Raw genomic sequence first — 13,585 nt, 5'->3', positions numbered from 1 at the left:
GAGGAATGTGTCGTATACCAGAAGGAAATGGACGAGGAGACATGGGGGAAAGATCAGGATGGAGCTTGGAGGGAAGCCGAGGGCCCTGGGAGAGAAGGGATGAAGGATACTTCACTGGCAGAAGATACCTGAAGGAGCACAAGCACCAGACCAAATGACAAAAATACATTCAAAGGGCCGGATGAACAACCTGTATGTTACTGGACAGAAATAACTGGGGTGGGGTGGGGGAAGGGCACCAGCAAGAATTGTGTGAGTGTCAGACACGAATTTACACCCGGCACAATGTGACTTTAATTATTTTGGTTTTGCAGACTGTTACACACTGGGGCAAGGGTAGGGGGTGGGCATATGGGCGGGTTGACCGGATGTCTTCTCCCTTCAGATCTGTGCACGGGAGAGGGCATGGGGCTTTATTTAGGGCGAGGAGTATCTTAAACTCCTCCCCTTCGTAATCCCATCTGCACGAGTTATTATCCTCTGGACCATCTCTCAACCATCCCTCCAAAAAGAAAGCGAAAATGCCCTTCCTTGGATGGGTGCATGGTGTGGAAGGAAGGGCATTTTTATTTCGGTTTTTGTTTCCTCCCTCCTGGGGAGAGTTGATCTCCGGGAGGTGGAAGAGGATGGTGTGGGGTGCGCTGTTGTATTTTGATGTTGAAATGCAAGTATTCTATCTGCATGTTTTTATATGCTTATATTTGGGGTGGGGAGGGTTGAGGGGCACATGGGGTGGGGGAGGAAATCAGACACTTGCAAGGAGAGAGTGAGTTGAAGTTACGTTTTGGTATGAGGTTCAGTAGAAAGAGGAATACAAACAGGAATTGGGTGAATCCATGAAAGAGAAGTTCCATTCAAAGGGGAAATCCAGCCTGGTGGGAGAGAGTGTCAGGGGATGCTGATAAGGATCTGATAAAATGAGATGGGTTTAGGGAGAGTTGGACTTACACAATTTTTTGTCTCTCACACAGATAATTGGGTTAGATCCAGATATAGTCATATTTAGAGAGTTAAGTTAGCCACGATGGAGTCCAATTAATTTAAGTGGGTCTACTCCAAGTACTACTTAATCTAGATCCAACTGCTGGAGTTTAGAGATTGAAAACTGTGTTAGGATTTACAGCAGATGATGCTAAAGATTTAGGACTTTGTCTAGGGATGTGGAACTGGGGCCTGCTGGACAACTCCTGCCTGCTGAAGGAATTTGGTGATATCCAGACCTCCACTTGCCAAGAAAGGTGGTAGTATTATAAAGAGTTCAGCGGGAGGGCAGGGCTGGTATCACCACCATTCTCCCCTACAAAAGTGACCCCTGGTGGAACAATATACAGATCTGAGGATCTGAGACTGATGATCAAATTTGGGTTGAAGATGTGACCATCAACGCTGCCTTGTCTCTGTGCCGCATCTCAGCCCACTCTCCATGCAACAAAGCGATTGGGCGTGCTTTCATTTTGCCCTCAGGAGCAACATCAGAGCTGGGGGCCTGGAGAGGCTGAAGGGGGTGCTGAAGGGGGTTCACAGTAGAATTTGGGGGGCAGCTATAGAATGAGGATGGGGTACAGATCACTGTTGAGGGGGCTGGTTTGCTGGGGGAAAGGGATTTTACGTTTGCACATATCAGCTATTGAATGAAAATCACATAACCTATATCTTTGACATGATGCTTGATAGATGTTTCCATATCTGGGGTGGGGGCAAAGAGTAGGACGCTGGAGAATAAAATTTGCTTTAATATATGAGTTTTGGGGTGGGAGTAGGTTTTAGGGGGAAAGGAGGGGGAGATTTTATTTTGTATTTCTTCCCCCCACCCCACCCCGAGATGCAATTTAGTTTTTCGCTGTGTGGAGAACTTTTGTTCCAGAGGACTTTGCAGGAGGCACCAGATCCGTTCGCTTCCTGTCCTTCTGCAACACCATTTCATTAGAAAGACAAACAATCACCTTCTTTCCTATGTGGAAGCAGGAACTTTGTTGCTATGAGAACCTATTTCAATCCAGCCCTCATTCTAAAAACCAGAGTTCGTGATTACCTACATGGTGCTTGTAGCATACTCAGTGCTGAGCAAAAAGATTGGCTGATGTTTTTATTAATCTGATTTGTTAATTTTATAACTTGTTACCATTCCTTTTTCTTACTTCCGTCCATGTTTGTTGCTCCTGCTAATTAAAACATATTAATTTGAAACAACAAGGGTGGGGTCTTTCTGAGTCTGGGACCAATTAAAGCCTTTTGTTCAATTCAGAAATCTGGTTTTTTGGGCAGGTGGGTATTGTGAAATATTACAAATCCTAATACCAGTTTGTATAAAGTACAGGTGGGTGGGGGTGGGAGTGAAAGAAGGGATGTGGTCAAATTATAAACTGCTATTGACTTTTGTATCAACGCATGAATCGAGTAAATAAACTCAGATGCATGAAAATGGCGTCTTCCATTTTGTCAAGAAAATTCTGGCTTAAGTGGGGAATTTGTCACTGTTGGAACTAGCTAGTCTGGGTAGACTTGGGCTATGGGTGCGGTATAGAAGTGGAATAGTAGTAATAGTAGTAGTAGTAATTCATCTCAATTTTTAAAAAAGCCACAGCAAGCAAAGTGGAATCCTGTACTCTTAGAATTGAAGGTTCTTAAAAGGCTTATGCATTATCTTTACATTGCATAATGTACCCTGCTTCTACTATCCATAGAAAGGGATTAATGTACTCCAGCTAGTAGCCATTTTGGCTTCTAAAGCACAACCCAAACATTTTCAGGCTTATTTTGGCTGCAGCCATATAGCCAGAAACGTTTGATTTAAAAAAGCAAAACAAAATGAATGCTAACATCTCCTTGCTACAAAATAGTGTATGACCAGATTCTGCCTTTTTTAGGCATGCCCCAAACAGTATTCACATTTCAGTGATAATTTCCAGAGGGGCTCCATGTTAGTCTGGGCTGCAGCAAAAGCAATGTACATTCTTGCAGTACCTGAAAGCTACTATTAAGGCATTTACTCTCAGGCACCAAAATCCACTTTACAAGATGCATGAGATGAGTTGCCAAAGTATAAACTCCTGGTTGAGTGGTCTTGCATGCAGTGAGGTAATAAATTAAATGCGAGCAGTACAGACAGTGGCAATTCAATTAGAGTTTGAATGGAGTGATCCCTCACAACAGCAGCGACAGCTGATAACACAATCAATTTAGCAAAATATTGGGACAAGAAACCATAGTCTCTATTTAGACTCTAATCTTCAGAATTGAATTTCTTGATTAACTGTACTGCAGCAGTGTTGTATTCATTCCAGTGAGTGATCCTAAATTAAAGTGGGAGGCAAAGGCAGAATGACTGGGCATACACAAAGAACCCAGGCAAGACAAAAATAACTGGTTTCTGCTACATGATGCTTCCTACACGGCTACGCACAAAACCCAGCAAATTCAATGGGACTTACTTCCAGCCAAGAGTGCCACCAGATCTCAGCCTTAAAACATTTTCCGGCATGCAGCTCCTTTGCTGAAGGAACTGCGCTGACTGCCTATTTCCTACCAGGCCAGGTTTGAGGTTTTTATACCATTGCAGAAAGCCCTAAACAACATGAACCAGCCTGCGACCTGAGAGTGCCTTCTCCCTGACCGAAGACCTTCTCCTGGTTGTCCAATGCTGACCCATGGCTCAAGGGAAGTCCACCAGGAACGGGGCCTTCAATCCCGTCTTGGGAGATCAGGCAGGTTGGAGAGCAAAATTTTGTGAGGGACAGTTGTAGACTCAGTTCAATTCTGGTACTCATCATGATTCCCTGGGTGCAGAACTATTTGATTCTAACTGTATGCCTTTTGCAGTAGGCCATTGTTGATAGATTTCAGGTTTCTAGTAAAAAAGACTCTACCCTCTAAGCTTCCCCGCCAGACCCTTCAGCTCTAAAAGTCTGCCTCTTCTAGGACCTTCCCCACTCAACCATACGATCCGGCCTGATAGGAAACCACTGAATTCTGACTTGGTACCACGTACCTGCTTATCCTGGCTACTCATCAATGTCTTTATATAAAACCATTTATCTCAGAGACAGTCAAATTAAGACATACAACCAGATGCTCACATAGATGGTCTTTATTAAGCAACTCCCATTGGAGGAGTCTTCTTATTGTACCAAGATTTACTTTTCTAAAACCAACATACAAATTATGCACAGCTGGGGGTTGGGAGGTGTGGAAGGAAAATTGCAAAGGCAGGTTCTTTAGAGTAATACTGATCCCAGTCCTACAGGAGACAGTGTGGGCCATTCCACGGCATGTGTCCCTTATGTGGGCAGATGCAATGCAAACACTAGCCAGAGAGGGAAATTTCCCGTTATCCATGGCTGATTTACCTTCACCCCATTGTTGGTGCCACAAGGTTCCTCTTCCAATATGGATGCCATCTCCCCTTTCCCCCCGCTCCCTCCTCTGCCTCTCCTACCTCATCAGCCCCAACAGGAAAAGCTGGCTTTTGTGGGGAAGTGAGAGCGGGAGAGTCAAGTTGGCCACCATATCATCGTAAACTTAGTTCTCACAGACCAAGATCATGCAGGAAAGCAGGGCAATGAAACAATATGGCAACTTGTGCTAATGAACAGATGATGGAGAAGGCAAGACTGGGCTCCTAATTATCTAGGGGAACTCAGACCTTTCTAGAAAATAAATAGGAAAGCATTTCTCTGTATTCCAGAGAACGTCAGGGCAGGCCAACCTTCAGTGGTAGCAAGAACAAGAGAATGAAGGGTAGACATGGTGGATGGCCTCACATCAGGGTTCCACTGCACTCCTTCAAAAGTGTAACGTGCATGATTATAGAAAAGAGAACAATAGATTTCAGTCTGACACTGTGGGAGACATTATGGGAAGGGTTGCGTGAACAGAAGAGCCACTAAAATAAAGCTCCAGGCTGTGACTGCAAAAATGGGAACCCGTACGCCTTTTACTCCCCCAGGGAATACAAACCCACCACGGATCTGTGCATCAGACCAGTTGATGGTGGCAGGTGAAACAAAAGAGAAGCTGTGAAAGCAAAGCAATGTGGGAAGAAGGCAGTCTGGGAGCAAGAGGTACTTCCAGATAACTGCCTATGGACATGTAATTCTACTAAAACACACGGGGTAGAAAGCCTAGGCTAAAATGGATACACTGAACAGCCAGGAGAAAATACAGCAATTTGGCATCTGGTCCCTTCTTACTTGGCCTCTCCATGGAGCTACTTCCTAAGGATACATCAGATTCCATCTGAAACACATTCATGTGATAAGAAGTCAGTGACTGCTACCTGGCTGCTCCCACCCCCCCGGTCCTAGCCCAGATATACTTGGAGAATTCTGGGAATGAGGCTTTTACCACCCCTCCCACGCCTTCAGAGTAATATCTCTCTGTAGTTTTGGAAAGGGAAAGGCTAGTCCAGGACTCTTCTCATGACTGAATTTTGTTCCCTGCAAAACACACCAGCAGCACGAGGCAGAGACCTTGACAGTCCCCAAAGGGCAAGTCTGTTTAGCTGCCTTCAAAACAGTGAACTAAATTCCTGCCTTGGTTGAAGTAAATTTCTGCCCATCAGTCACTGTGCTGCTAAGCAATGCAAAACATTATAGGAGTGAAGGAGGAAGCCACAAGGAGCAGGACCTATCCCATCATCCCACACAGACCACAAAGCATCAGGGCGGGGCCGGGACATCACACCAAGCAGGGACTGCACCATGGAGTGGCTAAGCCGAGGCCAAGCCCCGTGAAGCGAACACGGAGCGAGGGTCGGCTGCCGATCTCGCTCCGGGGAGGGGGAGGCGACGCGCCTTGAAATGCTACTTCCTCTTCGCACGCTCAGCAGCATCGAGAGCAGCCATATTGCACGAGGCGCAGACCAAGTGGACCAGGCTGATGAGGCTCTTGGTGACGGCGAAGGGGGCACAGACCCAGAGGGCGAAGCGGAAGAGGCCGGTATGTCCTGGCAGGAATGGGCTATTGAATGGGACTGGAAAGGAAGCACAGAAATAAAAAGGGGTGGGATTGAGGGAGCCCACAATTCCGAGGCACCGCCCCACCTTCTCCCCAGCTCCGCATACTCACTCGGCGGTCCCTCGCCAAAGCACAGCAAATACAGCATGCAGTAGAAGAGCTCGTTACCCGCACACATGACGAAGAGCACGGGCTGCAGGCAGAGGGAAAGAAGCGCCATCAGGCACACGGGTCAGCAAAGGGGATCAGCGAGCACATTTATTGCAGGCCGTGCCAAGGATAAATGCTGCAAACATAAACTAGAAGGAAAATGTGCTTGTCTCTCTCTGTTAACATAAAACTGGCATTAAACATCCAAGTATTGTTGTTGATATAATAACAATACTATTTATTAATACAATAACATTTTAATATAATATTTATATCTCACCTATTCCCAGAGATGTGTTATCCCAATACACACACACACACACACATGCAGGGAGCTATATATACATAGGGAGCTATATATAGGGAGATATATATATATATATGTATAGCGCTCCCTATAGGGAGCTGTGTGGCTAATGGGGCGGGTTAGAAATCTAATAAACAAACAAACCAACAAACAAATAAAATATAGACTATCAGGTTATAAATCTTTTAAAATGCATGCACTTACAACTATTACATGGCTCATTTAATCAGAAATATTTCTTTTTCTTTTTTTGGTAACCTGAACACCTTGACTGCAAAGTGACAATCCTCTGAATCAAAAATGGATCAGATCCTCAATTTTTTTTAAAATCAGTTTAGCCTCAGACAGCCAATTTCTCATGTGTCCAAAATACAGAGATATGCAGTATTTCCTACAACTAGAATATAACTGGCAGCCCAATAAATGGCATGCCATGTCTTCCAGGACGTGTGCAACACAGACACCATCTATCTTGCACTGGAGTTCCCCTGAATCTTCCTTGTTGCCTCACTGAGCCCATTTGCTCACGCTGGAGATGAGTAAATGCCAGACGATGACCCCTTGCCAATAAAAAGAAGAGATATTTTTCTTCTAGAAATTGGGGTTTTGCCCTCACTAACCACTTCACAGACCTTGAATTCACTAAGGCAACTAGGTTCATTTGTGCCCGAATATATAGGACCACAAAGAGAAGCACACACTACTAACACACCAACAATGTCAACTGTTTTTGCCGTATTATCAAAATATTGTAGGCTGTCATTTCAATACAACCATCTCCAAGGAAGTTTAGAAGCTTACAACACAGCTTCATAACATAATGTAAAAAGCAAACAACAACAATGAAGTGGTAAAACCCAAGAGAACAATAACGATAATAAAATCTGCAGTCAGTTCTCCCAAAGAGCAATCAGGCAATCCCAAAGGCTTTCTGGAAAACAGCAGCCCAGGCCTGCTTTCTGGAGGAAAAAAAAGGCCCAGTTCCCTTGGAAGAGATTCCTGCAGATTTGGTATCACCTCTAAGAAGGCCCAAAGCCTTGCTTTGTATGATGGGGTCTGCTGAGCAGAGTTCCTAATCTTAATAAGCAGGTAGGCTCATATGGGAGGAAGCAGCGTTTAAGTTATCCTAGCCCAGAAACACCTTTCGGCCCAAGAGCCGAATTCCGTTTTGGAAAAACTCTCAGGGGTTCCCTTGCTGGGTGCAGATGAAGGCAAAGGAGCCAGAGCAAAAAATGCAAAAACCCCTCAGCATATTTTAGCTTGATGGTCTTACTGCCAGTAACTAAGCCCCAGGAAAGGCAGTTCAGCCTCTTAGAATGAGCAGGGGAAAGCTGGAAACTTTCCCATTGCCAGAGGTTAAGAGAGCATGGCCAGGGAAAGCTAGCAGGCCCATCTGGGGAATCCCAGGGCCAGTTTGAAACTCTAGGCTTGAAGTTCCCCACCTCGATTTATGGCTTTCAAGGTCCAAACCAGCACATGAAACGTGTAACTAACTAGCAGCTGATAAAGTTGGTGCATAACTGGAACTTTAGTCCACTCTGTTCATACCCTCCAATTTGAGAGGAGTCCTTTTGAAAGAATGGATGGACGGAAGGCCACAATGTGGACAGAACCCGTCTTGCAAAAGGGTAAGTAAATTTGTTGGGGACAAATGTGAGTGGGAATTACCTCTTTCATGATTCATCAAGAAATACTACATATTTCACAACGAGACAAAAATCACCCATACTTGTCTGTTCTTTCCAAGATGGGATCCAAATACAGGATTTGGAGTTGAGGGGGAAGAACGTGAGAAAAGGGGATCTCACAGCTCATATTCCTGACATACGCTGGTGGAACAAGAAGGGCCGAGATTACATTTTGTTTTTCCTGGAAGAACAAGGGAGATGGTCTCTGGGTCGGAAGGTGGGAGCTATGGGAGCTCGTATATTAGTACCACCCTCTACGACTCTGGTGCGCCCGCAACTGGAGTATTGTGCTCAGTTTTGGGCCCCTCATTACAGAAAGGATATAGCCAGGTTAGAGTCAGTGCAGCGCAGGGCCACAAGGTTGGTGGCCAGTTTGCAGGGGATGGGGTATGAGGCGAGACTGAGGGAACTGGGTCTCTTCAGCCTGGAGAAGAGGAGACTCAGAGGGGACCTGTTGGTGACATACAGGTATGTGAGGGGTTGTCACATGGAGATGGGTAGAGACCTGTTCTCCCCTGAAGAGGAAGGCAGGACGCGCTCCAACAGAGCAAAGCTCAGGGAGCCAAGGTTCCATTTGGATGCCAGGAAGCACTCCTGTCAGTCAGGACCCCGAGGGTGTGGAATGGGCTTTCACCAGAGGTCGCTGAGGCCCCATTGGTGCGGGTGTTCAAGGATAGGCTGGACGTGCACATGGTGGGCATGTCGTGAGCGGAGCCGGCTGGTGCCGGAGGTCAGACTAGATGGCCCAGGAGGCCCCTTCTGACTCGCTCTGTTTCTATGGCAGGAAGAGCTGGAAGAGATGCATGCAAGTACTACTCACCCGGGAGCTGTAATACACCCGCAGGATCCGGTTTCCGGACAGGTCTATGCTTTTGTGGCTCTCAGCACCTTTCACCACAGTGCTGGTGGGAGCAGAAGAAGGGGGTTACACTAGGAATTAAGGACACTCCATTTTCTGCACACAAGCACTCAAGTCCCCCCCCTCCACACACACACACACACCTTGGCATCACTGACACCACTTTCCATGTTAGATCTCCCCACCAAAACTCTTCTCTGCTCCACAGCAAGGCCTCCTTTTCAGGTCTCCAAATCATGGAAGGAAGGCCTGTTTATGTTTATATGAAGAAAGCTAAATACGTCACCAAGCAGGAAAAACAGGAGTTTTGCCATTCCTCTCCTTAGATCTCAGTTTTTCTATTTGTGGAAGTTATATAGATTTGTAGCACACTGAACACTCTACCCCTCTCAACAACTCTGTAAAATGGGTTAGTAATATTATTCCCATATATCAGATGGGTAGACTGAGACTAAGAAAGAGCTGGTTCCTACTGCCACCTAGTGAATTCTTAGCAGAAATGAGACATTAGTGCCTTCCCAAGTCACAGCTCAGCCTCTTACAAAGCAATCTCATGCGTGTGTATTCAAAGTGCCACTGAGTTCAACACAATATTCTCCTAGTAACTGTGTTAGGATTGTGCAATGGGAGAATTCTAGTGGTACAATCTGGAGAGGACTATACCATGTGACTTTGAACTGGCTCACAGTAGAAGTGCAGGGACACAAAAGGCTCAACAGGGACACCTGAAGGGCCAAGTGAGCACTTGAAATTCTGCAGTGTGATGCTACTGATGTTTACTCCAGAGTAAGTCCAATGAGCCATGCTCCCGAGGAAGCATGTATTAGTCTTCAGCCTTGGCTAAAGACCAGGAATAACCAAAGTAATGCAACATGCCTTGTATTACCTTCCTCCCTCTGGGGAGGGACCATAACCAAGTGACAGAGACCACGGACTGCAGGCCGATGCTCCCTGCCTCAGTCTCTGGGGAAAGGCTTTGTGACTGCCTGCAACAAGAGCCAAAATCCCAGGGCTAGATGGTATAAAGTTACTTCCTGCATTTCCATCATGCTCCTGGTGTCCATGTGGACTTCCAGGGAGGTTCTCCATGCCTTGCTCCCTTCAAAAATGCATTTTTTACTTTAAAAACCTTGAAAAATAGTTGTGGCTCCACTGGGTTCTCCTTCCTGCTCCTGGACCTGCTGCAGATCAGCAGGAAGAGACAGCAAGAGTTGCTTCATGGCTGGCTGGCTGGCTGGCTTACCTGCCAACCTTCCTTCCGTTTAGTTCCTGCCTTTCTTCCTTTTAAGGAACTCAAGGCAGCTCGCATAATTATCCTCCCCTCAATCTTATCCTCACAACAACAGTCCTGTGAGGTAGGCTGGGCTGAGCGCCTGCGACTGGCCTCAAGTCACCCACGGAGCTCCATGGCTGGTGAGGACCAGCATCCCGATCGCCTGCGTCCCTGTTCCACGGTGCCAGCCACTGCATCACACGGGCTCTTCCATTTATGCAGACCTCTCCCCTTTGTGCTCTCCCCCTCATCCCTGCACTCCCAGCCTCTAGACTTGCTCGCTCGCTCTCTCTCCCCACATCTCGTCCAGCCAGCTGGGCCCCCACATGCCACGTCCTCCCCGGCAGCCATTTTGGGGCGGCCCCACGGCAGTGCCTCAAATGCTCATGGGGACCCTGCCGGGGGGTAAGCAGCTCCCCCTCCCCCAGCGCATACCTGTGCAGATGGAGCCAGTGGGAGGCGACATCGAGGCTCATGCTGAGCTGGAACCAGAGGGCGGACTCGGGGTACAGCATGGCCAGGTTCACCAGCAGGCACATGGTGGTGCAGCGGTCAGTCAGCATGTCCAGCATGGCCCCAAAGTGGGTCCCTGGGGGGCATCGGGCAGGGAGGAGGAAAGGGCAGTGTGGCAGCATCGCAAACACACACCAGCAGGGAAGATGGGATGCGCAGACACAGCCCTCCGGATGCTGCGGCACCCCCATTCCCATCAGCCCTGTCGAGAGGGCATCCTGGCTGGGCTCACGGGAGTCTGACCCCATCATCCCCTGCAGGATCAAACCCGGCGCCTGGGATGCTGCAGCCCCTGCCCCATTTGTGACTTGCTGAAGTTGTTTATGGACTTGTACGGGAGGGGGTCGCCATTAAGCTATTCTGGGCTCTGAGCATTTATTACAGTATAACGATGATGATTATATCGTCATCATTTCTATCCCACCCAAAGGCAGAAGCTCTTTGGGTGGTTTGCAACCATAGAGTATTAAGAATTTTCTTTCAACTACAGCAGGTCCAATCTGGAGTAAAATCAGATTTTATGTGTTGTGAGCCGCCCCGAGGCTTTGTTGCGATGGGACGGCATAGAAATGTTTTAAATAAATAGACTCATTTCTAAAAATCATGGGGGCTGTTGCATTTTTCTCAAGAGCTCCTCTTCCAGGCATTTATGGAAGCAGCTGTGGGAGGCACAAGGAACCACTTTCAAACCAGCAGCTGAACTCCAGCTGCTCTGGAGAGGCTGTCTGGGGCGCAGCCTTCCAGCAGTGGGCACGGCTGTAGGCAAAGGGAGCAGAGCCAAAAAATGCAACCCAGCAGCAGATTGCAGCTTCAAGCTAGTCCTGCCACCTGGCCTCAGGAGAGGCATTTCAGCCTTTTAGAACGAGGAAAGCACACACATCGAGGTCGGAAGCTATAAAATGAACTGTGGTTGAAAAGGGGACTTGGCCAGGGGAAGGGTTTTGGCCCTCTGAAAACCCCACATGGCTGGATCTAGACCCCAAGAAGAATGCACTTGGGCTGTGTGTCCAAGAGGCCCGCCTGGGTTATGAATTGCAGAGTACTTGGCAAGTTTTGCAGCACCAGGAAGATGAAAAAGATTGCTGGCTGCAGAAGGCTGCCATGAAATAAGACCATAAGAACAGCCCTGCTGAGCAAGGACCCGCCGAGTCCAGCATTCTCTTCCCACAGTGGCTTATTCCTTCCCTCAGTGGCTAACCAGGTGCCAGTCAGAGCAGACAATACTGAGCCAGATGAACCAATGGCCTTCATATGCTCATATATGCACCCCCAAATTGCCCCAACTGGCTGCTTTACAGCATAACAATCCCCTCCTTAACACACACTTTGGGTTTCTGCCTTTAGGGACAGACTAGAAGGAGCACAGGCAGTGTGTACCTTGGTTAAGGGCCCGGGCGGCATAACCATCAAAGGCATCAAGGAAACCACTCAGCAGGTAGAAGAATGATGCTGTCAGGTGGGAAGTTGGCATAAAATAGAAAGCGATAAAAGCAAAGATTATGCGGGCATAACCTGCAAAGGGAAAGGAAGAAAATGAAGGCACAATCCTTGAACCTTTAATTCCTCTCCGCCAAAACAAATACCCTGCAACTACATTTCAGCTGATTCCCCTGCAGCCCCACCTCGCTTGATTTCCAGGCAAGAGTCTTGCAAAGCTCTGAATTTCCAGCTTCCCTTGACTGCAAGTGATGCTTCCCAAGTGCTTCCCTTGACTGCACTGATGCTGAAGAGGATGAGAGACAGGCTCTCAGTCTTCGAGTCAACTGCTTCATTTCTGGAGTATAAAGCTACTTTTTAAAAAGTGCCCCAACTAGGCCATGCAACAGAGAGGTGGGTCACCTGTCCACTTGCCAGCTCTAAGGGAGACATTTCACTGTCCCTGATTTCAGCTTTACCACTTCATGAAAGCAGTAGGGCAGGAAGTGGACTGGATGAAGTATGGCTAAGGTGAAAGGGTACCAAAGCTGTATGTAATTCACAGCAATGTAGAAAGTCAGCAAAGGCCAAATGTCCCCCTTGTAAGGCACCTTGCAGTCTGTAGCAGCCAGCCCTGTGGCTTTTAGGAAGTCTGGGAACAGAGTGTGAGGGCAGCAACCACCCTTCCCCAGTGGGGTGCCCTCCAGGATTTGTGGTCCAACACAGCCCGACGGCATCCCGTTGGAGAAGGCTGCAATAAACCCTCGAACCTTGTGGTTCGTTTCCCAGCATCTGGTGTGGAACCTATACCACCTCGGAAAACGGACTACCTTAATCTGGAAGATTGTCTCTACAAAATGTCCCCAGATCAGAACCGGGCCTTTTCTGCCCTAGAATAGCAGTAAGGAAACAGCTTAATCTGTTTACTAAAAAGCAAGCCCCGTGTTCAGGGGGGCTCGCTCCCGAGTAACGCAGATAAGATTGCAGCCTTTCATTATTTGTGTCGCTATTGTACTTTTAAACCTCGCAATAACCAGTGCTATCTTTAATATGCAATACATTCAAGTTATTAAGTGCAAACATGAAAACAAATGATATTTTTTAAGAGAGAAAGATTCAATTCATCCACCCCCAGACAATTGCCTACCACCCCATAACATACCAATGAGGTTCGGGACAAAGAGGAAAATATTTTCTTGCTTCATCTTGCTGCCTGCCGTTGCTGTCGGGAGACCGGAACTTTCTTGCAATCTATGACCAGCCCCAGTGCAAGACTGAGTTCATGCAACCTTGCACCCAAACAGCCCGCCTCTCCCAAGGGACCCAGGAGTCCTGATTCCGCCCCCTTCTATTTCACTGCCCTCCCAAAGGACTTCCGCCGGTTTTCTTTCGGCTTTTTTTCCCCCAATGAAATTGCGTCTTTC

The 13,585-nt window shown here is 47.4% G+C and overlaps 1 protein-coding gene across 1 annotated transcript; it reads right to left on the bottom strand.

Annotated features, from left to right (window-relative positions):
* Positions 1 to 4,069: 4,069 nt before the first annotated feature.
* CDIPT (CDP-diacylglycerol--inositol 3-phosphatidyltransferase) lies at positions 4,070 to 13,585 on the bottom strand. The gene is made up of 6 exons (XM_044448086.1): positions 13,324 to 13,585; positions 12,123 to 12,257; positions 10,668 to 10,821; positions 8,921 to 9,002; positions 6,067 to 6,148; positions 4,070 to 5,971 (listed from the first exon to the last, which is right to left on the bottom strand). The coding sequence occupies exons 1-6, from the start codon at positions 13,364 to 13,366 to the stop codon at positions 5,802 to 5,804; spliced, it is 666 nt and encodes a 221-aa protein (XP_044304021.1). The 5' UTR covers positions 13,367 to 13,585; the 3' UTR covers positions 4,070 to 5,801.

This window comes from Varanus komodoensis, unplaced genomic scaffold (genome assembly GCF_004798865.1).
Source record: "Varanus komodoensis strain SLA01 unplaced genomic scaffold, ASM479886v1 scaffold53, whole genome shotgun sequence".
NCBI lineage: Eukaryota > Metazoa > Chordata > Lepidosauria > Squamata > Varanidae > Varanus > Varanus komodoensis.
This window is presented reverse-complemented; position numbering and strand designations above follow the sequence as displayed.